This window comes from Meleagris gallopavo, chromosome 1 (genome assembly GCF_905368555.1).
Source record: "Meleagris gallopavo chromosome 1, MGAL_WU_HG_1.1, whole genome shotgun sequence".
Classification (NCBI taxonomy): domain Eukaryota; kingdom Metazoa; phylum Chordata; class Aves; order Galliformes; family Phasianidae; genus Meleagris; species Meleagris gallopavo.
Genome location: NC_139404.1, coordinates 113,208,616 through 113,235,827, shown reverse-complemented (window position 1 = coordinate 113,235,827; position 27,212 = coordinate 113,208,616). Strand labels below are relative to the sequence as shown.

Below are 27,212 nucleotides of genomic sequence, written 5' to 3'. Positions count from 1 at the left end.
GTTATTATCAAAAAAATTAAACAAGGATACCTTGCATTATCTTTGGACAGCATAGATAAATTGCAGCAGGATTTAAGTTTGTATACAGGTGTTTATTTACAGCATTTCCTAGAAACAAAGAATGCATTCTACTTAAAATTGTAGAAAAATATGCTGGTATTCCAATTCTAGTTAGTGATGCTGCCTACCAGTGCACTGACATGACTGAAAGAATACAGGTAACAATGAATTTAGTTTCATTGTAGTTGTTCTTTGAGAAATACCTCCTTTAGCACTCTGAGAAAGGTGACAACTTTTCATTTGTGAAAAACATGCAGTTAACAGAAAAGTGGAGAGTGTGGAATTTACCCTAGATAACAGTGCTCAGTGTAGAGCTCCGTATCATAACAACAGGCAATTCTCTGGGTAATGCTGATGCTCAGTTTTTTAAGAAGTGTTTTTTGAACTCTGAGACAAGCGACCAAAAAAAAAAAAAAAAAAAAAAAAAAAGGAAAAGGAAAGGGGAGGCTTACTTCTAAGGCTATTCCAGACTACCATTTGTGAATCTTTAATTATAAAAGCATGTTGTAATACAAACAGATTTATATAATTGAAGTATAAACTTGATCTTACAAATGGCAAGTAGTAAAGCATTGATTTTAGGTCCCTACAGTCTTCCTTGATAGAAAAGCATGAAAGACTTGTCACAACAGGACAGGCTTGCGGGAACTGAAGTTTAGAAAAGCCCAAACCCCTGTCAGTCATTCAGTGGTACGTGATACTATACGAACCACTGGTTGCTGCATGTGAACTCTTTTACAATTGCAGTTGCTACAGTGCAGAAAAATGTAAGATTTGCTTAAACTGTTTTACTTGAAATCAAGCATTTCAATCATATAATTAGTAACTTGGTATAAACTGAGAGAATAAATGCCTTTAGAATCCAAGTTTTTCTATTCAAAGTGCTTAGCATAACTTCTGAAATAGATAAAAATACATTCCAGATTCACATTCCTAACAAAAATAGGATAGGAAGTTACTAAAAGATGGTATAAAATAAGTTAGCAAGATAGTATTGTATATATACATACATTTAATCATGAATTTTTGGTCTCCGTAGTATAAAATTTTACCTCTTGCAGGACTATATTTTCTAAATATTTTTGAAGTCTTATAGTTTAATGTGAAGCAAACAGAGCAGCAATGTGGCCTTATGAAGACATATCTGAAGTCTTCACAATTAATAAAAAAAATAAGTAGAAATGTTTTCTTCCTACATAATACCTCCATGGACGGGGCAACCACAATCTCCCTCAGCAACCCATTCCAGCACCTCACCACTCTCTCTGTAAAGAACTTCCCCCTGACATCCAGCCTAAATCTTCCCTCCCTCAACTTAAAACCATTTCCCCTTGTCCTGCTGTTATCCACCCTTTCAAAGATTTGACTCCCCTCCTGTTTGTAGGCTCCCTTTAGGTACTGAAAGGCTGCAATGAGGTCACCCCACAGCCTTCTTTTCTCCAGGCTGACCAAGCCCAGCTCCCTCAGCCTGTCTTCATAAGAGGGGTGCTCCAGCCCTCTGATCATCTTTGTGGCTCTCCTCTGGACCCTCTCCAACTGCTGCTTAAATATATTGGTATTTAATATACTATAGCACATAAAAGATTATCCAGAAAGATCTTACGAGTAACATATATCTTGGAAATTCCAAAAAATAAGAGAATAATTTCACTCTGCTTCATTTCACCAATGCAAATACTGCAACTCATTAGAAAATGTACATTTTTCTCTTGGAAGTGGTTCCTTAATTTCTCTGTAACATTTTCCATGTTTATGAGCAACATTGCCCCAAATCCACAAATAATACCATGATAAATATCCAATTCATCTATATTTGACTTTCATTATATTCATTATGTATGCTGTCATTTATTGTTAAGCTTAAAATACACCTGCAAAACTAAAAGTAAAGTAAAACACATAGCTAGATTCTAGAGTATATATTAAAAAAAGAATCTTACAACTTCAAAATTGACTCAAACTTGTCTCAATGGAAAAGAAGTACAAATAATCAGTACTGTGTCACAAAAGCCCTTGATGTTGCGTAATCATTGCCCAACTGCTTCAAAAGCATTTGGAACATGGTAACTTTTTCCCTGAACAGACTTTAGATTGACAAATAGTTTCAAATGAGAATAAGCAACATACTTCTAGTAGTAGAAGAATATTTAGTAATATTTAACAAAAGAAAATTGACGGTTTTATTAACAAAGAGATCAATTGTTTATTTCTCTGCCGGACTCCAGAAAGACCATGAGACAGTGTTACTTGCCACTTTTACAATATTTTAAACCTTCACAATATTGCAATACCACCAAATACTATATTTGTACAATATTCCTATGAGATAGTAGGTTGTACATAGGAAAATAGAGCAGATGGAAAATTAAACAACTTCCCTGGCATTTCTAAACTGTGGGAAGTGGCATGATAAAAATGGTCTCTGTAAAGTACCATACCCAAATATAACAGCAATCAGGGATTTACTGCACTACAAACTTCCTTTTCCTGACGCTGTGCTACTGCATCTATTTATTCATATCGCTTTACTGTGTGTGGGGAGGGTTTTCTCAATTCCTTCTGCTCTCAAGAATTGCACTCATCTAATTTTAATTTTGGTCTTACAAATTCCAAATAATAGATATGTTGAAATATTAAAAAAACCCTAGATTTTAAATTGAAAATACAGCAATTAAATTGAAACACTGTTGTTTTTGTTTTTTATGTTGTAAAACGAGCTCTTGTACATCTGCTAAAAAAAAAAAAAAAACAAAATCAGCATAATACTACAACAACATTCACCTCATTTGAATCTATTTTATTTGGGGTCAAAACCAAAGTCAGCACAAGTCTGTGGAGATATTCAGGTTATTTTCAAATGCGGCACAAGTTTAGCACTAATTTTCCAAATTTAAAAACTACTGCATCAAAATCATAAAGTCAACTCAGACTAGAAGAAATGTGTTAGCCTAATTCTGATCTGCTAGCATTTCTTGTCTTATAGACAGTAAATAATAAAATATTTCCATTTATATAAAGTCATTTCATTTTCTCTAACCTACAGTGAATGAATTTATCATTGATTGAGGTTCTCAGCACTATATTAATACACCTCTTAAATTAATTCTACTAAGTAAACATCAGAGAAAAAAAAGTAGATGTCTTATATTTCCTTCTGTCTTATGATAGTTTCCACTTCTTTTTAACAAAAATAATTAGGATGAATTACAGTATAGCATGTAAAGTGGAACAAAATAACAAAACCTAATGTATGAAGCTAATAAAACGACTGAAAATTGCTTTTGTAAGTAAGTTGTAGAACCCAGTCCCTAATGTGGTCTGTCTTGTAACATGTTCAATCTATTGTATTCAAAATAACTAAGAATCTCAATAGTTTTTAAATCAATACAGACAGAAAACTGCAATATATGTATCCAAAATGAATTGGAAAGAAAAAGGTGGAAATAAGATTGACATTGTTATTAGGCTAAAAATGCTTTAGTGCATACTTTCTTGTTTACTTTATTTTCACAGTTTGTAAGAGAACTTCATTTTCATAGCGAAACAACTTTGTTCCAACATAGAAGAAATCAGAAAGAAGTAGTAAACAAAAGATCAGATTTTCTTAGTATTCTTCCATATCGTATATAAAACCAACTGAGTTTTTGAATATAAAAGTATTTCCTAGCTCTTCAGCCTCAGAAAAAGGAAGGGTTTACAAGAAAAAGAATAATGTTTAGTTCTCACCAGTATGGCTTCCTTAACATTCCTCTATTTCATCTCTGCAATTATTTAACTTATTTACTGGCATAAGAACTTAAGTGTCTTACCCATTTGAATAACAAGCTGGAAAAAGGGACACATAAAATGATACAGATTCCCACGCACAGAAGATGTAGTCCTTTAGAACCTGACATCACCCTGCAGGAGCATGCTCCTACATCATGATGTACAACAATAGTTCTTCTGCCATAAGGTTAACAACATTACTGACTTTGGAACCAAAAGATCTTTTCATCTTCCCCTCAGAAATTTGAAGACTCATTAGGAAATAAAGTTTATGTTCTCTCATAGAGAAAAATTACTATGGCAGGCACTTGGTAAGAATAAGCCTCTGTACCCCAGGAAATTGGAACAGGAAGTACAGCCTCAAGTACAAGGGGCAGCACTGAACTCTGCTTTCTGGTGGTAGTGACAGGACCTGAGGGAACGGCATGCAGCTGTGTCAGGGGAGCATCAGAGTGGGGATTAGGAGAAAGTTCTTCACCTGAGGGCAGTGGGCATGGAACAGGCTGGAGGGGCATGGCCTAAAGTGCCAGAGTTCAAGGAGCGTCTGGACAGCACTTTTAGACATAGGGCTTGGATTTTAGGTAGTCCTGTGTGGAGCCAGGAGTTGGACTCCACTATCCCTGTGAGTCTCTTCCAAATTGGGATATTCCATGATTTGAAGCATATCTGGGCAGCAGGACTCTTTAGTTGTCTTTGCAGTGAGGGCAATCTTTTCTACATCCAGGAAACACAATCATATGAAGTATAAGTTGGAGCAAAATTGAATCACTGATACCAAATAATGAGACTGAGTATAACCCTATATACCCTATAACTACATGTAGCTCTATCCTAGCATATAATTTCATAATTTTCTATTTTAGTAAATTTTAGTTAAACAATGCTGCCAAACGAAGTATAGGTATATATAGATGTATTATCCATATGTCATATCTTTTCCTATTACTGGTAGGAACATATCAGCACACTTGTTTATAATCTCCATGTATTCCTTTTCTAGACAGAAAACAGTGGTCATCTTCAAAGTTGAAATTAAGCTTTAGAATAACAAAATATCCATGAAAATAATCAGTTTCAAATGTTACCCAATGGCAATGCAAAACACATACATTTTACTATAATTTGGCCCAAAATAAATTTTTAGCATAAAGTCATCAGCACCATTTTATTTCTGCGTTGTGCTTCACACATGTGGGAGCAAATTATCTTCATACTGCTAGTAAACTTGCTTTTTAGAATCTTAATTGGTAGTACCTGCTAGCAATGCACAAATACATACACACAAAAAAAAAAAAAGGATGAAACCTGTATATGTTTATTTAATTGTGACACTGTCACATTTATTCCATCAAAGAGAAAGAAGTGTAACTTCATTTTCTTACATGTAAGATCATTTAACAATATCGTTGATAAAGAACGTGGACTATAAATAACTAGCAACCTATGACAGACTGTAGTAAGTAATTTAGCATTGCATAATATCTTGTTAAATGTAAGAGAATTAGATCACTTAAAACCAATAAACAAATTCAGGAAAAGCTGAATTTTTTGATCCCCAAACTGCTGGCTACGCTATCATTCCAAATAAAAAACACAGAAATCAAACTGTAGCATTCATTTTCCAAGATGCTTTCCTGTCCATCCCACTTATAACAGCAAAGGCAATTACAATAGTTTAAACCGTGAACTCAAACTAAGTTGCATTAACATGTTGAAATTTGATGTCATCACAGGTAATCCGTGCATAATTACTACTCAAGGCAAGCTACATTACATGAACCCTAACCTTGTTATGACTTTGTCTTTCTGCAGTTTCTAGGCCCATCTGTTTTTCTCTACACTTGATCAACCAAGCTTAGAAGACTTATACTTTACTTGGTGGTACAGAAAATGTTCACGAATTATAGCCATGTCACTCCACTCTCTTCACTCTCTTTTTTTTTTGTCTATATAGCACAACAAATTGATTTGCTGTGACATTAAACAGTGAATTGGTCTCTTCAGTGTCTAGTAATTAGTTCCAATGTTAGCAGACAAATTAAAAGGCAGCAAAACAAAATGTCTCCATCAGGCACTTATAATAACCTTCATAATACATACAGTAGATGTTATGAAGACTAAGGTGGATAAACGAGGACAATGCTGATTTTGGCACCCAGCTTACTTTCAGATAATCTAGCTCATCCCTCTTGGCTGACACAAGACCAAGAATATTATTAAAGAGTAATAAACTCCTTCTAGCAAACCTCTGATTCCATGGTTCACTGGTCTCAGACCTAATCTATCAATCCATTTACCGCACACTAAAAGGTAAGAAACCCATTACAGATCTGTTATATACCCTGGCAGGTGGTATATGACAAGAACTGAATTCATCACAAGCTCCAGTGCCTAGTACCTCTTTGTATGCTTTGAAGCCCTAGGTGGTTAGCTGACTTGGCTATCACAGCGGAAGATACTTTGAGCTTTGAAAATAAATGAAAATTCTTGATGTAAAAACATAAAAATGGTTATAAAATACTTCATTTTTTTCATATTACCAAGAATTCACAGAGATAGTGTTATTTCCATTTTTAAAGAAATACTGGCTTTGCAGAGGGCATAATATATAAAACCAGGCTAGAATTTAAAAGTCATACTTCTGAATGTGGATTTTAATCTTCATTCTCTGCTTAAACTATGTTTGAGATAGCAGCCTATCAGAATCACTATTCAATAAAGGTATCTAAGGAAATGTTATTTAGAATTTATTACTACATAACAGAAGAAAAATTCTTCATGTATCTATTCTCAAGGTCATCAGCACATGATATAAACATCTAAAAGCAAAGACAATACTGAATCAAAAGGAAAAAAAAGAAAACAAAACTTATTTTATGTGACTGCAATTCCTTTCATCCTCGATTTCTTTTCTCAGTTTATTTCCACTGCTGTAGGGTAACAGTTCCCTTGACTGTAAAAAAGGTTTGAACATGATTTATTTCAAATATGCCACCTTGAAGGTTAAGGCTCACAGTGCTGTCACCCTTTCCACTGTTTAGCAGATCAAGGCAGAACAAAAATTTGTCATACTCTTAGGAGATATTTGGCTATGTTTTCAACTCGTAATTTTCAATTATCACAGCTTCACTGAAGTAAACAGAATTACTCTAGCATACATCGAATAAAGAGCTACCTTACCATGTGCGTTTTATGTTTTGAACATAGTATCATCCTGCAAGATGAGGTAATCAGAATCAGAATGCTGTTACATGTTCCTTTCTAGCACAGATGCCGGAAAGCAAAACAAACAGCTGAAAACAAAAGGCTTAAATCAAAAGATACGCTCCAAAATGGGGATGGAGGGACAGAAAAGCCCCAGAGAAATGTCTGTGGTGATGAGGTTTGTCCATTGTGCTTTGACGAACAGAAATAAAATATACCCCCATCAAATCAACTGACTGCATCCTCAGTGTCCTACTGAAGATCACTTGATATAAAAGTGTGGTTAGCAAAACAATGTATGTCTCTCTGTCAGGCCTGCAGCCTTCCCATGATACCCGATTTTCCTACAGACCCCAGGGTTTCATACCTTAAAATAACAAAATTAATCCCTTCAGCTAAAAATAAGCATAAAATCTATTTTATTGATTTTACATTTCCAATATCCAGAAAATTCAGTTTTCCTAGTGAGAGCAGTGAGAGCTATGCAAGAGAAAAAAAATACTGTTTTGTTTTTTTTTTTTCCTTTCAGTTTCCAATAGAACACAGAGAAGGAGAAGAAAGGAGAAAATGTTTGGTATTTTCATTCATTTGAGGAGATTAATGGCAGAAAACCAAAAAGAAAAATTGAATGACTTTAGAGAAACATTCGAAAATCTCACTTTACATGTAAGGATTTGAGTCTTGTAATTTTCAAACTTGGTTTCTGTTCATTAAAAAATGAAATGCGTTTTCCACATTCTTTAAATTCAGCAACTTCAGGAGGGTGAGAACTTTTCAATTTTATGCATATCCATATGTAGATAACTGAAACTGAAATAGTGCACTTCAGTAATAAACACAAAGGAAAGTTTAATTTTCTGAGTTTAGCCTCTTTTAGCAATAAATAGACATATTTAAGTGGTCAACTCCAAGTCTAAAATCTTGCCAGAAGCATTATTGAGGTCTGCTGTAACTTTTAAAGAGAAAGCTTCTCTAAACAGTCTATCCCCTATGTTTCATCCAAAACTTAATGGTATTTATAGTTATTTGGGTTGCTCTGTATATAAGTTACTCAGAACACTTCTGTATTAGCAAGCAGAGTTAGATAAATGACTAATCAGTAAAAGCTTTCATTCAGTGACAAATTACAATTTTTGTAGGTTTCTGCCATTCTACTGAACGACAACAAAAGCCAACACAAACATTTTTTGCCTGAAAGTTAATGATTTCTCAATCCTACAGCAGACATATTCAAATCACGGTGCCTAAATTCAGCTACATATGTCCTTACATCAGCTAGAAAATAGCATTAATCTGATCTCGAAGTTTTCTGAATTCTGTATATATAGAGAGATTTTGGAAAGCCATTCTCTAGAGAAAGAGATACTTCTGCCCAAACACCTAAATAATGATTTCTGTGTCCAGCTCCAATTTTGTAAATGCGATCAATATTTATTACCCATTTTTGCTTGAGTCATTAGCTAACATTCTAAAATTTGCCAAACTATTTCTGTTAAGAAGAAGAAACTAATGAGAGTTCCATAACAAATAAATTCCTGTTTATTTACCCAGACTGTGCTTGAAATATCAATTCTGTGAACACAGTTGAACGTAGTGTTCTTGACCAGCTTGTCTTTTCAGTAAGGCACACAGAAAAATGTTTTCTCACCTTTTCTTCCCAGAGCTAAACACAGCTTAAACTTTTTCTCCCCCTCCTTATCACCCTGGTGACTGTGCCATCAGTCTCATAAATTCTTCAGTTGGATCTTCTAAATTCTATCTGTTCTCACCAGACTGATGAATACCTTGGATGGTGGTCCTTTCAATATTGCTTTCTACCATCTCTGCTACACACTACTTCACCAATGATGTACAACAAAATCCTGCCTTACTTTTCTCCATGGGTATGGAGATTCCCTGCATGTGGCAAGGGGGGTTGGAAATTCATGATCCTTGAGGTCCCTTCCAACCCTGGCCATTCTGTGATTCTGTGAGATCTCAAAAAGCAAAATTAATGGGATTTTGCTACGCAGGAACTCAGAGATCACAGTTGGAAACATAATAGAACATGAATGAGTAGTTGCAGCTTCCACTTCAGGGTCTAGGAGAGAATTGGGAAGTGTTTCTAGAAAAGCAATCAGCCATTCACACATCTCAGTCACAAAAAGTAGAATATTTGCTGAACCCTTAAAACAACCAAGCTACAAAAATGGTGCTCTGCACTCTCCTCTTAAGGAGTAGACCTGTAATTTAGGGAGTTAATTTGGATGCAACATCATCACTTCAGGCACTCATTGTCTTCTGTTATTATTGTTTCTCACAGCAGTGTATTGCATACATTTTCTTTCAGCAGGTTCATTGTGTGTACAAATGTCTCTGCAGGTTCACTCAAAGAAAAATAATGCCCACTAGAAAAAAATATAATGCAAATAGTTGTTGCAGATTAAATTTTTATACTGCAGTTAAATCACTAATATGTCTAACCTTTAACAAGCGACGGCCAGTCTCCTTCAGTGTGCTCTCAAGCTTATGTTTTCTTTCTGGGTTCAGTGATGCACTTCCAAGTGCTGTTCCTCCAGTTTCATTTAATCGTTTCAGTATTCCCTTGTGTGGCAGCAGCTCTTCAACTCTTAACTGGAACAGACAAATACAGCAGTTAAGATGAACTGCGGTAGAATTTTCAGCTCTCTTATCTTCAACCTTATCGATTTATCTATCAGCTGAAGCAATAAACTCAGTTCAAGACAAAATAGCCAAAGCTTTCTATATATATATAAAAGGCTGAACTCCCACCAAAAGTGACTGTATTAGTGAATTAGGTCTAAAGAGAGTCTTAAAAGACCAAATAAGGGGATTCTCAGAATATTAGCCATGGTTGCATGACAGCTTCTTGACACTCAATAGCTTATGTATGCTGATTTTAATTATCTTTTAACATGGTTAAAAAAAACAAAAGCAAACAAATAAACCCACAACACTTTGGAAAGGTACTTCTCCCTATTCTGTGTGGTGAACATAATCACTCAGATGGTATGTGTTGAAAAGTCCTCTAGTCCAGTCATTCAATCATATATGCTCATAAAGACACACAAAGTACAGCCAAAAGGAAGCAAGGCATCATCAGAATGATATAATCATTACTTCTCCATCAAGTATGCAGTTACTGGAAGGTTAATATGTCACAATAACTTAACATATAAAGGTAATATAACTAAAACATACATTTATTCAATTTTTTTATTATTATTAATAACACAATGTAGCAGGTATTAAATGATAAACAATGCAAGCTGATGCATTGCTTTTTGAGGCATTAGGATATATTTTCCTGTATAACTCCAAAAGAAAAATAATGTAAAAATGAGCTATAAATAAAAAATGCTAGTATCTTTAATTTTGGACTATTTATCGTGTGGGAATGATACAGTTGGGAAAATATTCCTGTATAAATCAAGGGTGGAAAATTCATAGATCTAGAATATCAATTCAAACTTTAAAATTGTAATCGTGTCTGCAAATGTTAAGATGTATTTAATACCCCCTAAAGAATTTTTTTTGTATTACAAGATCTCTGACCAGTTCACAGATACTTTATACTTAGGAGTCAGATGAATGAACTTAGCATATGATTAAGCCTTACTTTCCTCAAAAACTATGCACTACTATTTGTTCTATTTTTATTTATTTATAAATGAACTTGATTTTTACTAAAGATTTTTTTTCCAAATTTTGTTAAATTAAGTATAATAGAGACCATTTATTTTGAGATTCTTTAACACTACATTCCATCACTTGCTGAGTTTGTTCAACTTGGAGGATAAATAGTTCTTATCTTCAAGAGAGGACTGGAAACCTTTTAGATATGTCCCCCATATATATTATTCATCTTCCAGCTAAGGGTTAATTTACTGTTGAGCAAGTTCTTACACACGCTCTATTAGAAGCATTTCAAAACTAAACAGAGCAATTCCTATTGCATATATTCATGACTAGTATCATATGCTAACATCTCTAACAACTTAGTTAGATTATTAAAGACTAAAAATACATATTCAATATTCCGATTTTTAAAAATAAAGTGTATTTGTTACTGTCAAGTTTACTCTAGAAAATGCCGAAGCACTATTTTAAGCAATTGATACTTACAATCATGAATTTCTACATACATATCTTGTGAAATACTGAATATAATTTCCTTACTGGGTATTTGTAACATGTTAACAAGACACCTAACGAAAAAAATTTTTACAGATGAAATTGTCATGTTCAAATACCAGAAACTTGAACTAAGAAATAAGAATGAGAAAGATTGTGATTCCTTATTTAGTGACAGGATAAGAATTTCCCTTTCACTACATTTTCCATTACTTCTCTGATTTCTGTATGCTTAGCATATACTACCTGGGCTTTCAAACTGAGAATAGCATTTAATTTTCTTCAATGCAGAAACGATAAATTAAAAAATAAGAAAAGCAGTAAAGCTCAAAATACCTTTACTTTGCCAAGGCAGTCTCTTAGCTGATCTTCATTCCCTGGTTCAAGGGGAATAGCAATGATGCTTTCTGTTTCCTCTAACCATAAAATCACCTTGTTCAAGTCTTCTTGAAATTCTGATAAAATATTCTTTTCTTCCTCTATCCTGTAATAAAAACATGAAATTAGTTATTCTTTGCACTCTGAAAGAACAAACAGCATGGAAACCCAATGCCAGAAACTAAGAACTCTAGCATCTAACTTTACCAAAATAGATCTGTAGAAAGTACTACTTAAATCTATTTTAACACGTTGTGGAAACATACTTTGGTGACATGCTACATACTTTGCGTAAAGCATAGTAGTACTAGTAGCTGTGAAGAAATAGGATTAGATGTATCTCACTTAACATTAGTTGTCTGTTCGCTCTGTCTACAACCCAACTGTTCATTCTCTAATACAAATTCTCTTCACTGAATAACAGTTGCCATCTAAATGTTACAATAGATGTCGTAATGAATGACTACAATAAGAAACAAATCTAGCTGTATTTTTCTTTTATTAATTAGAGAGAATCAAGATGACTAAGACATAAACACTGCAGGTATCTGAAGTCAGATACAGTTCTTTTACCACAACTATATAAATATATGGAGATCTCTGCTTTTGCATCCAAGTTTCCCACAGCTATCAAGATACATACGGAAATCATTTCAAAAGCATCAGGGAAGAGTACTGGCAGAATCTGAGCCCCTTGGGACTAACATTATACATGCATCTATTCTGAAGGAGAAAAATAAGGTTAAAATAAAATAATGTGTAATTTATCCTTCAAGCTAATTCACAAAGCTAAGGATACATCTGTATGAAAAAATTAAATAAAGGGTTTTTTTTATTCCTGTTTTTCTTTTGAAGTGACTTAGGATCAAAGCAAAAGGCACAAAAAGAGATTGTTGTTATTATTTCCAAGATCCAACTGAGTTTGAGAGATTAGGCCATTTATTATGGGTAATAAGATGTTGTATTAGTATTTTGAGAATATAAGTCTACATCACAGTGGAGAATCAAGATCAGTGTTACTAACATTATTTCTGGATGTTTTAAACAAAAATTAACACAGAGTGGAAACGATTTTAACTATATCTGGTCTCCCATACTTGTCACTTCTCAGCCCTGACCACCAAGTCAGAACCGTCAGAACCTTCAGAACATTCTGAGATATGAAATAGAATGAAACCTAACTTCAACCATGCCATCTTTTATTTATAGGATTTTTATTTATAAGTTTACTTTAAAAAAAAAAAAAAAACACTATTTTTTCTGATGGCTGACTTGAGCAAAGAGTCCTTTAGAAATTACCTATAAATTAATTCCAGGTAAAAGAGAATCAGTAAGAAGTGTCAAGTTTCACATCACCTAATTAGAAAAATACAAAAAACAACTGTTGTTTGACAAACCTGCATGTCTGTGTACATACAGAATGTTAAACAGCTAAGAAAGCACAAACTAAAAGCTTTTATTCAATCAGGACAGGAATTTAGGAGTTTCGAACAGTATCTCTCAATGAAGTTTGTACATCCAATCCCAGAATGGTCTTTTTTTCCTGTATAATTTCCGTAGAAGAAAGTATTCAACTGATTTTTAAGTGCTTTGCATTAAAAAACAAACAAACAAAAACAAACAAAAACGAAAAACAAAACTGCAGAATGTGTAAAATTCCTTTTAAGTAGTATCTTTGTTACAAAGTAAACTGGAAGAATTCTGAGTAGGGAAAATTCTAATAAGAGATAGGGGCATAAACTCAACAGGTGAATTAAATTTCATTTCATAGCAAAAGCATTGTCTGATTTCACAGTAGAAACAAGAAATTCTCAGATGAAGATTCTTGAGGAGGGAAAAAAATCATGCTGTTGGAATTCTGACTACTCTAAAATAAAAACAAGAGCATAATGTTCAAGTATTATTTTACATTGCACCTAAAGCAGCAAACATTAATGGTATTTACCTGCCTTCCATCTTATTGATGTTAATTGCATTTCCTTAACAAGACAACTTTGTAAGTGCTCTTCTGGATGAATAAACACTACAGATGATCTACAAACCTCCCTCTAAAATAGTATGATAGAAAAACAGCATAAACTACCACGAACAACACTGTACACCAGAATTCACTATCAAGTTCCTGTACCCACCAGCTGATTGCACTAAGCATGCCATATCTTAAGAAGTTATGGAAAATAAGATTGTCACCCACAAGCATGATATAGTCTATAGGTATCTTTCCTGGATGGCAAAAGCCAGACAAAAAGACATCACTACAAAGATATTCACAAAAAGTGCTTCCACTCAATTTATGACAACACTTTCAGAAAATATCTTCAACTTCGGCCCTAAATCCATTTTTTCTTTTGAGGTCAAAGTAATTAAGAGTGTAGCAACTGCAACAATACATACAGTGAATATCTAAGATAAGAAAAATCTTTCTATAGAACAACACTGTACATTGATGTTTCAAAATAATTAAGAACAAGTATCTCATACTTGCAAGGTTTTTCTTCACAGTACAGTTTAAAGATGTTTTCTATTAACATCTAAAATACGGAGCATTACTTCTTTGTTTACCTTCAAGTTTAATGCTTTTTGTTGAATTTATTTGAGCATGTAGTACCGATAATAATGAATGGGACATTAAAAACTCTCTATTTACAATTAAGTGCTAGATATTTTATTTCCTGAGTCAATTCAATGCATTTAGATAAGAAAAAAGCACTAAGTTCTACTTGAAATATTGGTTGCAAGTTATAAATAATCTTAATAATGTCTTCAGGAAATGGAATTGCAATGATTATGGATGAAAGAAAATCATTTATACAGAAAACCAAGTGTAAAATGTATTACTATGTGTTATGAAGTCCAATAATAAATCATGCATACAATCATAATAAATATACACAGTTTGTATAAAGGAGATTAATAAAAACCAAGACAAGTTTAAATGGAGGAATTTTTTTTCATAACTTGGCTGGTTAAGGAAGGGATTCTCATTCATGTACACTGTATTTTACGAACGACAAAGTCATCAAACTATATGTCATAATTCTGAGGAAAGAAGAGGAAAGCTTGCTAGATGGGGACTCCTACAGGAACTGATGATAGTGTAAAGCCATAAGCAAAGCTGATACAGTAAGATGCAATGTAGATGAGACATTTTCAGCTTGTTCTTCCAATTTTTACCAACACTAGAGTACCACCGTAACAAACCAGGAGTGGGTGACTACATTGTACAAACAGAGGCATAAAGTTTTGTCACATACTTTTATTATCATTTTATAATTCTTTATGTATGTGGTTGTATGTCTACAAAATAAAAAATGATCCGATCTGTGTTTCACAGTTATATTGCATATGCCAATGGACAGGATGGGATAGGCAGCCATCTGAAGCAAGCCGGGGTACTGTGCTCATGCATCTCTACCAGTGGGACAGGACAGGAGACAGGAAGAAGGAAGGGCCCAGGGTGAGCCTGGCCTTCCTCCCTTCCTGTCCCAGGGTAAACCCTGGCTGCACCAAACATAAGCATCAAACTGCTCATCTAAGAGACGTGTGTGTTGAGCATTGTGCACTGTCACTCCGACACACATTCACCAATTGAGCAGCACCCTACTTTGCCCTGTTCACTTCTGACCTCTGTGAGGCCTTCAGAGACAAATGAGTGTTCCATAGCCCCTGCAGCAAACCTGCCCATCCTGATTTTGCGAAGGATGAAGGCAGATGAGGATAACTGGGAATGTTGCTCAAGATACATCTCACTTACAATATGAGAAAAATATTTTACAATTTTCCATGTGAACATCTTATTTTATAAATTCTTACTTCATGTACTCATATATGAACACAGGGGATTTTCAGAAATCAGAACAAAAAGTGTTTCATAAAGGTCTATTTTTTTATCCTAGTCATAAACAGCATGTAGGATAGTAATCAAAAGATCCACTGCAATTAATAGAAGCTGCAGGTGCACTTCATAATTTACTTTACAATTTACTCTTGGCCTGTTACAACATTACTTCTATTATAAATAACATCCTGCATGACAAGTATCATATTATGCAAACCACAAAAATAAAACACTTTCTATTAGCTGAACAAGTCAATAACATAAAAAAAAGTTTTAACATGTCGACTGTTTGTACCTTTTGAACAAGTTGATTTCTATCACCATAATAACATTTGGAGCATCTGATACATGTAATTTCAAAGTGTTTAAAAATCATGGTGAGAATGACAAGTGAGCAGTAAGTTATTAAAGAAGTATGGACTTGCAAATCTGAGCTTAAACAAACTGGAATAAAGAGCATGAGCCTCCAGTCGTCCATCAGCATATGCAGAGTAGTTGAGAGCACATATTGCAGGATAAGCAGGTGAGTAAGGAGTAAGATGCAATTCCAGCAGCTGGCCCTAAGGAGTAAGGCAGATCCATCTCCAGCACAGATCTGTGTGCTGATATATATATATATATATCACTACCTCTCCTTTTAAACCAAACAAGGTTCCTGAAGACCTTTCAAACTGCCTCACGTTTAGCAAATGGCTTAGTTTATTAATCCTGAAATGTAACTCACTTTGGCTGGTGGAAAATTCTGAAGTTAGAGCAACTTCCAGAATATTCTCAAGCATACTACTTTATGTTTTCTGTGTTAAACTGTGTTAATCTGTTCCACAGCTTTTTATTTGCATTTCTAAATTCATAGGAACGCCTTACTTAACTATTCTCACTGCATGGATGTTTAAATGAATACATTATACTTATAGAAGATAATTTGTTTAGTATATTTAATATTTGAATGTTTAGTAAATTAAATTAAATTTAAAAAAAATCACTTTTCCTAACAGTATTGAACAATCAATAACAAATTCTTTTAGCAGTCAACAAAATATCCCAAGTAAATTTTCGATTAACAGTAATCCTTAATTATAATGGTTAACTATTAAATAATAATTAATTTCCTATTTCAAGAAAGCTTTAATTTTTCAATTACAGTTTCTAGAGGACACATAAAATGCATACTGCAGCTCGTATTTTTTCCATAGTCAATAATGCATTACAAATACACCAGCAACTCAAATAGTTTGAGAAATACATTAGATAGTTAGTTTGTAGCTGCACAATGTGATGTTGGACACATTTGGGAAGTATCAGCTAGACACAGAAATACACAGTCACGGGGGTAACATGGACTTGAGCTTGCTTGTGACTTGCACTTTATGGTTGGATTAATTGATCTTCATGGCCTTTTACAACCATAATGACCTCACAAATAATGTTTTGATGTTCTTTTCTAAATAGTCAGCTGTTGAATTTGTATTTGCAGTTTTTTTCTAAGATAAGGGATTAGTCCACTTAGCAACTTTTACTGAGAATTTAAGAAGCCACTAAAATAGTAAGCTGACAATTCAGTGAAAATATTAACAAAGAAATAATAAATTTTCTTTCTTTCTCCAGGGAATATGCAAATGTACTTCACCTGGGTAAGGACCTTTAAATAAAATAATTGAAATGAAAAATATCACCAAAACTTTAGGAAAGCTAAATGTAAATAACCAGCAGCAAGCTCAGCTACACTACATGTAAACAGAATGTAAATTTAAACCATAGTGATGTTTTTCTAACGAATTTCTGTAAGAAAACTAAACAGTCAAATAAGAAAAATCAGAAAATTCAATATGTAACTAATTTAGGTTGGAAAGAAAATATATACTTATTGATTTAACTGTCTTGAAATCTCTTCATCTCTAAACCAGCGTTTAAAACCACAGTAAGAAACTAATCAGTCTTCCATATATTGAGTGTTATGGTGAAGGAAACCAACCTATGGCAGCTAGAGTGCAGTAGTAAAAAATAAGAACACTTTGAAGAATGTCAGGTATGATAAATATTTAAATGTATATTTGCTCTATAACAATTGTGTTGTTTAGAACAGAAAGCTTGTGGTTTTACATTGAGAAGTATCTGAAGGTATTTTAGTAAATAGCCTTTGTATTGTCATAGTTTGAAGAAATTACTGAAACAAATGTGAACAAAGCCTGCAGGTTCAAACTCATTAACAGCACAAGACTACTGCAGCTAAAATAATGAAAAATTTCCTTCCGATTTTTTAAAAATAACTGATCTAAAAAAAGATTAATCCCGAAACACTTAAGGAAACTCCTGAGCATCTGTTTTCAAGAATTAACACAAGAAACATTTAGGAATCTTTGTCAAATGGAGTTCATACATAGCAGGTGCAAAGGCAGAGTACCACTCTGTAGCCACCACTCAGCTCTTGAAAGCCCACAGGTTCACTAAGGCAAGGCACTGCCTCCTCAAGCAATTCAAAACTAGAGTGTCCCAGTAGCATGACTCAGCAGACACAGAATAATAATGACCAATGCACACAGCCTTACATGACAGGAAACAAAAGACTAAGAGAGCTTCTGATGGTGCAGTTTATGAACTTTTGTCATCAAATTATTCCTGGAATATGAAGAACGAGAAGCAACAGATTTTCTTCTTACCCTCTCTTGTCTACGGTTAGTAGTAGTTCAAGAGGCTACTGCCACTTCCCTATCTCCAAAAAATCTTCGTTTTCCTTAAGCACGGTTCCAGAGCATGAAGTCAGACACCTCCAAAACCTGCTGCCTGCGGAAAAATGCTGACAGAAACTCAAACTCCCAGTGTGCTAACTAGCAGTGTCTCAGGCTTTCAATCATGTTTCACTTTATTCAACTGTTTGGTCTATTTTGAAGTTTTCAGTAAGATAAAATGACTAGGTGTGATAAAATAACATTCTCTTCTAATGCATAGCTGGATGGATTAGATTGTAAGATACAGAAACATTAAACACTGAATTCATATTTCCACAGCTTTGAAACTCTTTGATAAATGCAACTGGAAGCTAACGTGCATAACACAAACATAACTCAAACATGACCTCTTGATCTTCAGTACCAAAGCAAGGAGATTCAGTGTCAGTCTTAAATCTGTGTTTAGCCAGGGATCAACACTCTACCTGTTAAAACATTAAAAAAAAAAAAAAAAAAAAAAAAAGAAAGCTAAAATAAAATATTTAAAATACACCTGCTTGTTTTTACTGAAGAACAATACAGACTCTTCAAATTGTTCATCTGATAGTAAGGTAAGTGCTGCAGTTGACAATAGAAAGAAAGGATGCCAACCAAAGGGATCTGAACAAGCCTGAGAAGTGAGCCCACATGAACCCAGCGAGATTCAACAAGGTCAAGTGCAAAATACTGCACCTTGATTAGAGCAGTCCTAAATGCACACACACACTGAGAGAAGAACTCATTGAGGGCAGCCCTGCCAAGAAGGATGAAGAGCTAGACATGAGCCAGCATTGTGCTCTCACAGACCAGAAAGCCAACAGTATCATGGGCTGCATCAAAAGAGGGGAGGAGGCCAGCAGGGAGAGGGTGTTGTCTCTCTCCACCTATGTAAGACTCCCATCTGGAGTACTGCACTCAGGCCTGGGGCTCCCAGTACAAGAAAGATGCAGAACTGTTGGAATGGATACAGAGGAGGGTCATGAAGATGACCAGAAGGCATGTACCTCTGACCTCATTTGGCCTTCTGTCCTCAAAGAAGGCTTATAAACAAGAGAGGAACCAACTTTTTACGTGGGCAGATTATGATAGAACAAAGGGAATGGTTCTGAACTAAAATAGGACAGATTTGGATTACATTTGGGGAGGAGATTCTTTACTCAGAAGGTAGTCAGGCACTGGAACAGGCTGTCCAGAGGAGCTATGGCTGCCCCATCTCTGGAAGTATTCGAGGCCAAGTTGGATGAGGCCCTGAACAGCCTGAACTGGTGTGGGGCAGCACTGCCCATGGGTTGGAACTTGATGAACTTAAAGAACTCCTCCAACCCTAACCATTCTATGATTCTATGGCTCCCTTGGAAAAGTCACTATATATGTTTGTCTCCAACTAAATTCTCATATTTGTGTGTCTTACAAAAGTATCTATGGTGATATATTTTCCTCTTTAAATGTTTGTTTGTTTGTTTTCCCCTCTTGTCTAACAACTAATGAGTATTTTTGAACTTATTTCAGAAATATTTCTGAAATACAGAGGTATATGCCCCATCTGTAAATTGTTCAGGATTCTATCAAAATTGTTTGGTAAACAATCACAAATGAGAATTTGAAATATTTAAAATTTCCTTGACATTTAATAGTGTTTAGCAACATTTCAACTGAATTCGAAATCACTAAAATTACACTTCCTTTATATCTTGAGATGTATGAATACAGATTTAATAGAAATAATATAGAAACAATTCTGGAAAAAAAAAAAATCAGGAAAATATTTTAGTTCACTCAAATCTCCTCTAATTCATAGCATATTAAAATACATAAATAAATTTGCCATTTTATAGTTAAGTAATACAACTACACGCAATGTATAATGCCAAGACTCCTGTGTCTTGTGGGCAACTAGTAGTGATCTCTTGGATAACTGCGGAAACAATATGCAGCAAGATATATAACAGTAAGACATACATTTTTTGGTACTGATTACAATGAAAGAGATATCAAAATTGATTTTCAGATATAAGGTGTGGCTTCTTTTCAAAGCCTAGTTATGATATCTCAGACAGATTATATGCCTTTTAATATGACTGAGTACCATTTTACAGCAACTGCAAGTGGCAGTCAAACTGGTTGAACAGTATCTCTTCAACACTGGTGTCAAAGGAAGGATACCTATGTAAACATACAGTGTATAAACATATACTGACACTAACACAGGTGGTGGTAGCAAGTCTGAGTGAGAAGTGACAGCACACAATAGAAACAACTAGAGGTCACTTCATTTGACCCTTCTTGTTTACCTTATGTTTTTCATTAAGAATATTAAGAAAGCAAAGGTGAAATTGGATTCAGATCCTCAGGGAGAACCTGAATGTATCCCAAACCAAATTAGAACAACTAATGAGCAAATGAAATACATGGAAGCAGAAAAGAGATACAAATCCCAGGAAATGGGATTCATTTCAACCTGGAGAAGAGAAGGCCCCAGGAAGATCTGATAGCAGCCTTTCAGTATCTAAAGGGGAGCTACAAGAAAGAAGGGTACAACTCTAGCAGGGCCTGATGTAATAGGACAAGGGGAAACGATTCCAAACTAAAATAGAAGAGATTTAGACTGGATATAAGGAAAAAGTTTTTTACAATAAGGGTGTTGAGGCACTGGAACAGGGTACCCAGAGATGTGGTGGATGCCCTGTCCCTGGAGATAATTGAGGTCAGGCTGGACAGGGCTTTGAGTGACGTAATCTAGCTGTAGATGTTCAGGCTCACTGCAGGGGAGTTAAACTAAGTGATCTTAATGGTCCCTTCCAACTCAAACAATTCTATGATTCCATGACATCAAGGCATTGTGAGGACCATGCTGTAAATGCATCTTCTGTCCCTTCATGCCCAGGATAATGGATAATTAAGATCTAGCTAGGGCACACCATCTGTTCCTGTCACTTAAGTGTCTTTCCTTTGAAAGATACTATAGAACTGAAAAGAGAGAAAGAAGAAAAAGCTAGGATCTTGTTTGAGGTAGCAGCTAGACTAAGTATAGAATTTTCTTCTACAACCTGGGAGCAGAAAGCATGTCCCTGGCTCTGTTGCAGCCAAGGAGACAAGACACTGAACAGAAGTGCAAAATCCTCCACCATGATGTACACAAGTCTCACTACAGTAGATCAAAAGTACTTATGTCAGGACAACATCATCCATATTAATTACCTGGCAATATGTACACTAACCTAAGTCTCTGCAACCACAATACTCAATACATCACATGAATTGCCTTTCCAGAGGAAAACTAAACAACCACAAACCAATCAACAAACCAAACAGAGCAAAAGGAGGAAAGGATGAGTGTAAATAGGTGATTATTTAGGATCCCTCATCAAGGGGAACATAACCACATTATTCCCATGTAACAGATCCTAGGCTTCACTGAAATGTAAGATGTGCCAAAAAATTCCATAGACTGTTAGCACAGCCTTGAGCCAAAACAGCACTGACATAAACATTTCTGTTGATAAATGAGGGTGAGCACAATATCTGCATTTACCAGAAGTGGGACAGATTTTGTATTCTCAGACAAAGCTCAACCACCAATCTTTTGCTTTGATGTTACCATAGTAGCTTACAGGGCTATTAAAATGATATGTTATTGTTTAGTAAGTGTTAGCACTTACTTAACAAGGTAAGGCTTGAAAACACAGATGGGTTTCAATTGTACAAAAGAACAGTTTTTAGAGCAATAAATAAAGGCCAAGGACTCCCATGTGTAACAAGCAGTATTACCATCACACCTGGAGATACAACAGAAAGAAACATTTAAAGCACCAGGATAGCCTCTGACAGCTGTAGCTTATTTGCTGCGTCTCCTCCTAACGAGCTCAAAGTGAAAGCTGAATCTTAGTTAAACTCAACAATCACCTTTCAGCACTGCCTGACCACTTCGGTGCAAATTTTCACAGCTTTTGCTCTCAACCACACACAAACAAAGACGCATGACATACCAGAAGAAATTAAACTGTTGCGTGCTACTAGCTAGTTCTAGCAAATCTCCGGCACTCATTGGTGTACTTCCATAAGGAGTAAGCTGTGCTTTAAAAACCTTGTTTGAAGAAATCTTTGTCAATGACCATATTTTAATGGGGTGGTCAGCAGGGACAGAGAGGTGATTGTCCCCCTCTACTCTGCTCTTGTAAGGCCCCATCTGGAGTACTGTGTCCAGGTCTGGAGTACAAGACAGACACAGAGCTTCTGGAGATGGTCCATAGGAGAGCCACAGAGATATCAGAGGGCTGGAGCACCTCCCCTACAAAGATAGGCTGAAGGAGCTGGGCTTTTTCAGCTTGGAGAAAAGAAGGCTGCGGTGTGACCTCATTGCAGCCTTTCAGTACCTAAAGGGAGCCTACAAACAGGAAGGGAATCAACTCTTTGAAAGGGTAGATAACAGCAGGACAAGGGGAAATGGTTTTAAGTTGAGGGAGGGAAGATTTAGGTTGGATGGCAGGGGGAAGTTCTTTACAGAGAGTGGTGAGGTGCTGGAACAGGCTGCCCAGGGAGGTTGTGGATGCCCCATTCCTAGAGATGTTCAAGGCCAGATTGGATGGGGCCCTGGGCAGCCTGGTCTAGTATTAAATGGGGAGGTTGGTGGCCCTGCCTCTGGCAGGGGGGTTGGAGATTCATGATCCTTGAGGTCCTTTTCAACCCAGGCCATTCTGTAAAGGAGAATGTCAAGTCTACTTAGGCATAGTATCTATGTTAAAAAAAAGCATTACAAAATTCAACATGAGCAGCAACATTTTTTTGTCACTTGGAAACATTCTTTTTAAACAAATCAAACCGTATTTTCATTATTTGTAACTCAACTGCTCCTCTGACTGCAAGAGGAAATCAAATTAATCTGGAAGTGATTATAAGTAACATTAAATTAAGCAATCTATTCTTTTTATCCAACCTGAATGAAATGCAGATGTTAATGGCACCAATGATGAGAAATGAATTAAAGTAGGATTAACAGTATCAATTAGCTAAGGTATTATCACTATTATAGATATACATTTTAATGATACACTATCAAGTAGAGGGATGCTAAATCAACTGTAAATTGTGGAAATGAAGCTCTAATCTATTCTACTTTTAACCAAGAAATAACACTTGTTTATTGTTTTCAAGCATTAGGAGTAAAAACACAAAAACGTGGAATAGGGATGGGAGCGGTAGCCATTAACAAGAACGTACAGAAAAGAAGAATTAAGTGATCACATAAATGAAATTAAATTACTGATCATCTCTTATGAATATAGAAACTCCAAATGCTAAAAGAGAGTTGAAAACAAATCTAATATAGCCAAAATAGTTTTACAATGTTTTTGCTTTCTTCCAACCTACCTCTTTTTTTTCTCTACCAGCTGTCTGCAGATCTCCTGCCACCGGGTATTCAGATTTCCCAGTTGCTCCTTCAGCACATTAGCATCTGCTGCTGATGACTGCTCAATAATTTCTTCACCAGTTACATTCAGTGTTTTGACAACAGTTTGCTGTCGCCCAATGCCATCCTGCAGCTCCTGCAAAGTAACCAACACATACACGTATTCATAAAAATGTCAAGCATGAAAGAAAATGCTTCATCACATACTGGCCATATGGAAAGAGGCAAAAGTATTTACTGTCCCCTAATTCCAAATAGAGAAATCCAAAGCCAAATAGACTATAAGGTATCTTTTAAGGTTTTTTTTTTTTTTTTTTTTTTAAACATACATCTTTCAGGTTGCTTATTGTTGTTAGTTTTTGTTTGGTTTTGTCTATATTCTCATCTGATAAAGATCATGTCTGCAGATCATTTTGTAAAAAAGACTTGTGAACAAATTTGCTTCTACCGCCCGGAATGTATACACTCTTTTCTGTTGTTTTGTTTTCTTTTTTTTTTTTTTTTAATAGCCAACTGTACAATCAATAAGTGTACAGAAGTTAGGCTAAATAGGATTATCACAGTGGAAAGATGATAAATGAAAAATGCTCACTGGTGCTGTATGCTCACAATAAACTCCACAAAGAGCGATCTCCAGAAAGAGATCCTGCAGACAGCACTTAAATGGGATCTAGGAAAGGTGCAGCCAGGCTCCACCCCTTCCGGTAGCACAGCTGAATTGCTTTCACCTATGCTCCCATGACTTGCTTGACTCAGGTGGTCATTCAGAGGTTCAAGCCACGATCAACAGTTCCCATACACCAATGAAACATTGTGAAGAAATAACACAAATCAGCAAATAAGAAAATGTTTCAAGAGCATTTCCAAAACACATTTGTCTCTGACTGCAAGAAACTTGATAAACCTTTATCCACTTTTTGAGTGGGAACTACACTCCTAAGGAAGTCTATTACTTATGCAGTTTCTATTTCAAGAACAAAATTCAGGACTACAAAAGACAACCAAGACAGACTATTTTCCAAGTTTTACTAATTGTATGTTTTATCATTAGAAGTCTACCATACAGTTTATTTCATTTTAAAAACAAACAAAAAACCCCATAGTTCTGAATCTGTAGCTTAAGCATTGAATATAGTGCGCCTGTTCAAGAAAGTATGCATAAATAAATAAGGAGATCAATCATTTCCTATTCTTAGTCATCAGTAGAGTGTGAGTAATTTTTACCATGTAATTCCTCAAAATGTCCAAGCACAGAAATGTAAAATCATTTTCAACAGTTCACTGCTAAAATAAGCTGAAACACTCTGGGACTCATAGGTTTACAGACCAAACAATCTCAAAAAAAGAGTATTTGAGTAATGTCTATAGAAAAAAGCTTTCAAGTTCAGTGCTGAAACTAGCATTTTTTTATTACTATTATTATTATTCCAGTAGAAACCATGTATTTTAGCATATAATACTCTGGAACATACTATTACATGCTTGTTTTGTCTTTCTAAAAATAAAATATAAATTAAAGAGAAAGTAAAACTGCATATAAACATTAGATATGAAATTGTTAAACTTGGCAGAACACAGATTTGCAGGAACATGAAAAATAAACACAATGGCTGTTCATACATTTTTATTTCTGTATTTACCTTGCCCATTAGATCTTCAGGTATGACAGTATGAGAGAAAGTTCAAAAATTCAATCATACTTGAACTGATCTCTTTATAACATGACCACACCTCAGCTGACAATTACTAACTCATTAGACTGCAGAAAGTCAATTGCATGCTCTATCCCAACTTTTGCACAGATTTTAAATATGCATCAACACAGCACAAACTGGGACAAAGTGGTCAGTGTTAATAAGCCACTGTAGCACATACTCACAGCTCTAGACAGGAGTTACATTTTAGGTTGAGATTTACACTGTCGAGAGTAAGTTTATTCTTACTACAAATTCTCTTTGGTTTTCTTGCAGATTATTTTTTTAGGCTGCTACAAACGAGAGCCCTATGAAAAATTATTGCTTTCTTTGGTACCCTTCAGTAAAGCCTTTTTGTTTTGTATTGTTTTTTTTTCCTCTAAACTCTTCATGGCTCACAGTTTCAGAATAAAAGAGTAGCAGAGTAATGAGCATAATGCTACAGTACCCTGCATACTGATTTGTATGTTGCAATAGGATGAGAAAGTTAGCACTTCCAAAGCAACAAAATCATTTCTTCTGGATCCCAGCAAGCTGCAATATTCCAATCATCCAGTACCCCCCTGGCTCCAAGCCTCCCAGCACACCTTCGAACATATAAAGATTTAAGACAACACTGCAATAAGTGGCAAAGGAAAGTGTGCAGGTGATTTCTGCATCTCTTCAGAGACTCCACCACCTCTCTGCACGGCCAGTTTCAATGCTCTGTCACCCTCACAATAAAGAAGTTCCTCCTCTTACTATGGTACAGTGATGGGATTTGGTAAGTCAGGCTGATGGTTGGGCTTGATTATCTTGGAAGGGACACTGAACCTGCTTCATGTAGTTTCATTTGGCATTTCACTCTTGTACACAGAAATAGCAAAACGAAAGGGCACACTGCCCTTTGGATTCAGAGCTTACTGAGAAGGCTACCTGAAATACTTATACTTGCAATTATACAGTTTCTAATCACTTTATGAACTCAGTGAGCAAACTAACCTAATTAAAAAAATGAGATGTTTATACAGTATTAGAAATAAAACAACTCAGAAGAGACTCAACATCATATTAATACACAGAGATAATCACAATTTTGAGTGGATTGCAGATACTTGCATGTATTCTGTTTTCAAAATGTATAATTTTTAAATACTAAGAAAAACAGATCATATCATGCATACCCATCATTTGGATTTTTCTATTCTTGAGATCTTAAAATTGCCTAGACGTTCACATCACGTTCTCTTTAATCAATTTCCAGAAGGACCTGGACAGGCTTGAGAGGTGGGCCCATGCCAACCTCACCAAGTTCAACAAGGCCAAGTGCAAGGCCCTGCATGTGGGTTGGGGCAATCCCAAGCAGATACAAAAGTTGAGCAGAGAATGGCTCAAGAGCAGCTCTGAGAAGAAGGATTTGGGAGTGTTGGCTGATGAATGACTCAGCATGAGCTAGCAATGTGCACTTACAGCTCAGAGACTCAACTGTATCCTGGGATCCTGTATCAAGAGAAGCAAGACAAGCAGGTCGAGGGAGCAATTCTGCCCCTGTATTCTGTCCTCATGAGAACCCACCTGGAATACAGCATCCAATTCTGGGGCCTCCAACACAAGAAGGACATGGAACTGTTGGTAAGGGTCCAAAGGAGGGCCACAACACCTCCCCTGCAGGAGCAGGCTGAGAGTGTTGGGACTCTTCAGCCTGGAGCCTTTATTATTCACTGCCATTAAATTTCTCCTTTCTCTATCTCTTTCTTTTCTTTTTCCCTCTCTTCTGTACTCTCCCATGCAGTTCTGTGACTTAGCTTTCCCAATCTCCAACCAAAGTTCAGAAAAAACAAGTGCAAAGGAGTTCCTCGAGCTGACCCTACTTCCAAACTCACCACACATAGCTAAAAAGGTGTGTTACTTTCTGTGGGCTGTCATCCTTGTACTTTGGTACATTTAATGTACTTTGGTACATTTAAATTTACTTTCACTGCTACTCCTCTCTTTTCCTCTCAATCTGTCTTCTGCAATGCATTTAATTATATGCATCACTCAGA

The 27,212-nt window shown here is 35.5% G+C and overlaps 1 protein-coding gene across 15 annotated transcripts in view; it reads right to left on the bottom strand.

Annotated features, from left to right (window-relative positions):
- DMD (dystrophin) overlaps positions 1–27,212 on the bottom strand; it is a 1,154,126-nt gene that overhangs the window by 376,765 nt on the left and 750,149 nt on the right. For all 15 annotated transcript variants that reach the window (XM_085210257.1, XM_085210277.1, XM_085210286.1 and 12 more), the window contains 3 exons: positions 23,455–23,630; positions 11,503–11,650; positions 9,496–9,645 (listed from right to left, as the gene is read on the bottom strand). In XM_085210257.1, the coding sequence (XP_085066383.1) occupies positions 9,496–9,645; positions 11,503–11,650; positions 23,455–23,630 (474 nt within the window). The remainder of the gene's footprint in view (positions 1–9,495; positions 9,646–11,502; positions 11,651–23,454; positions 23,631–27,212) is intronic.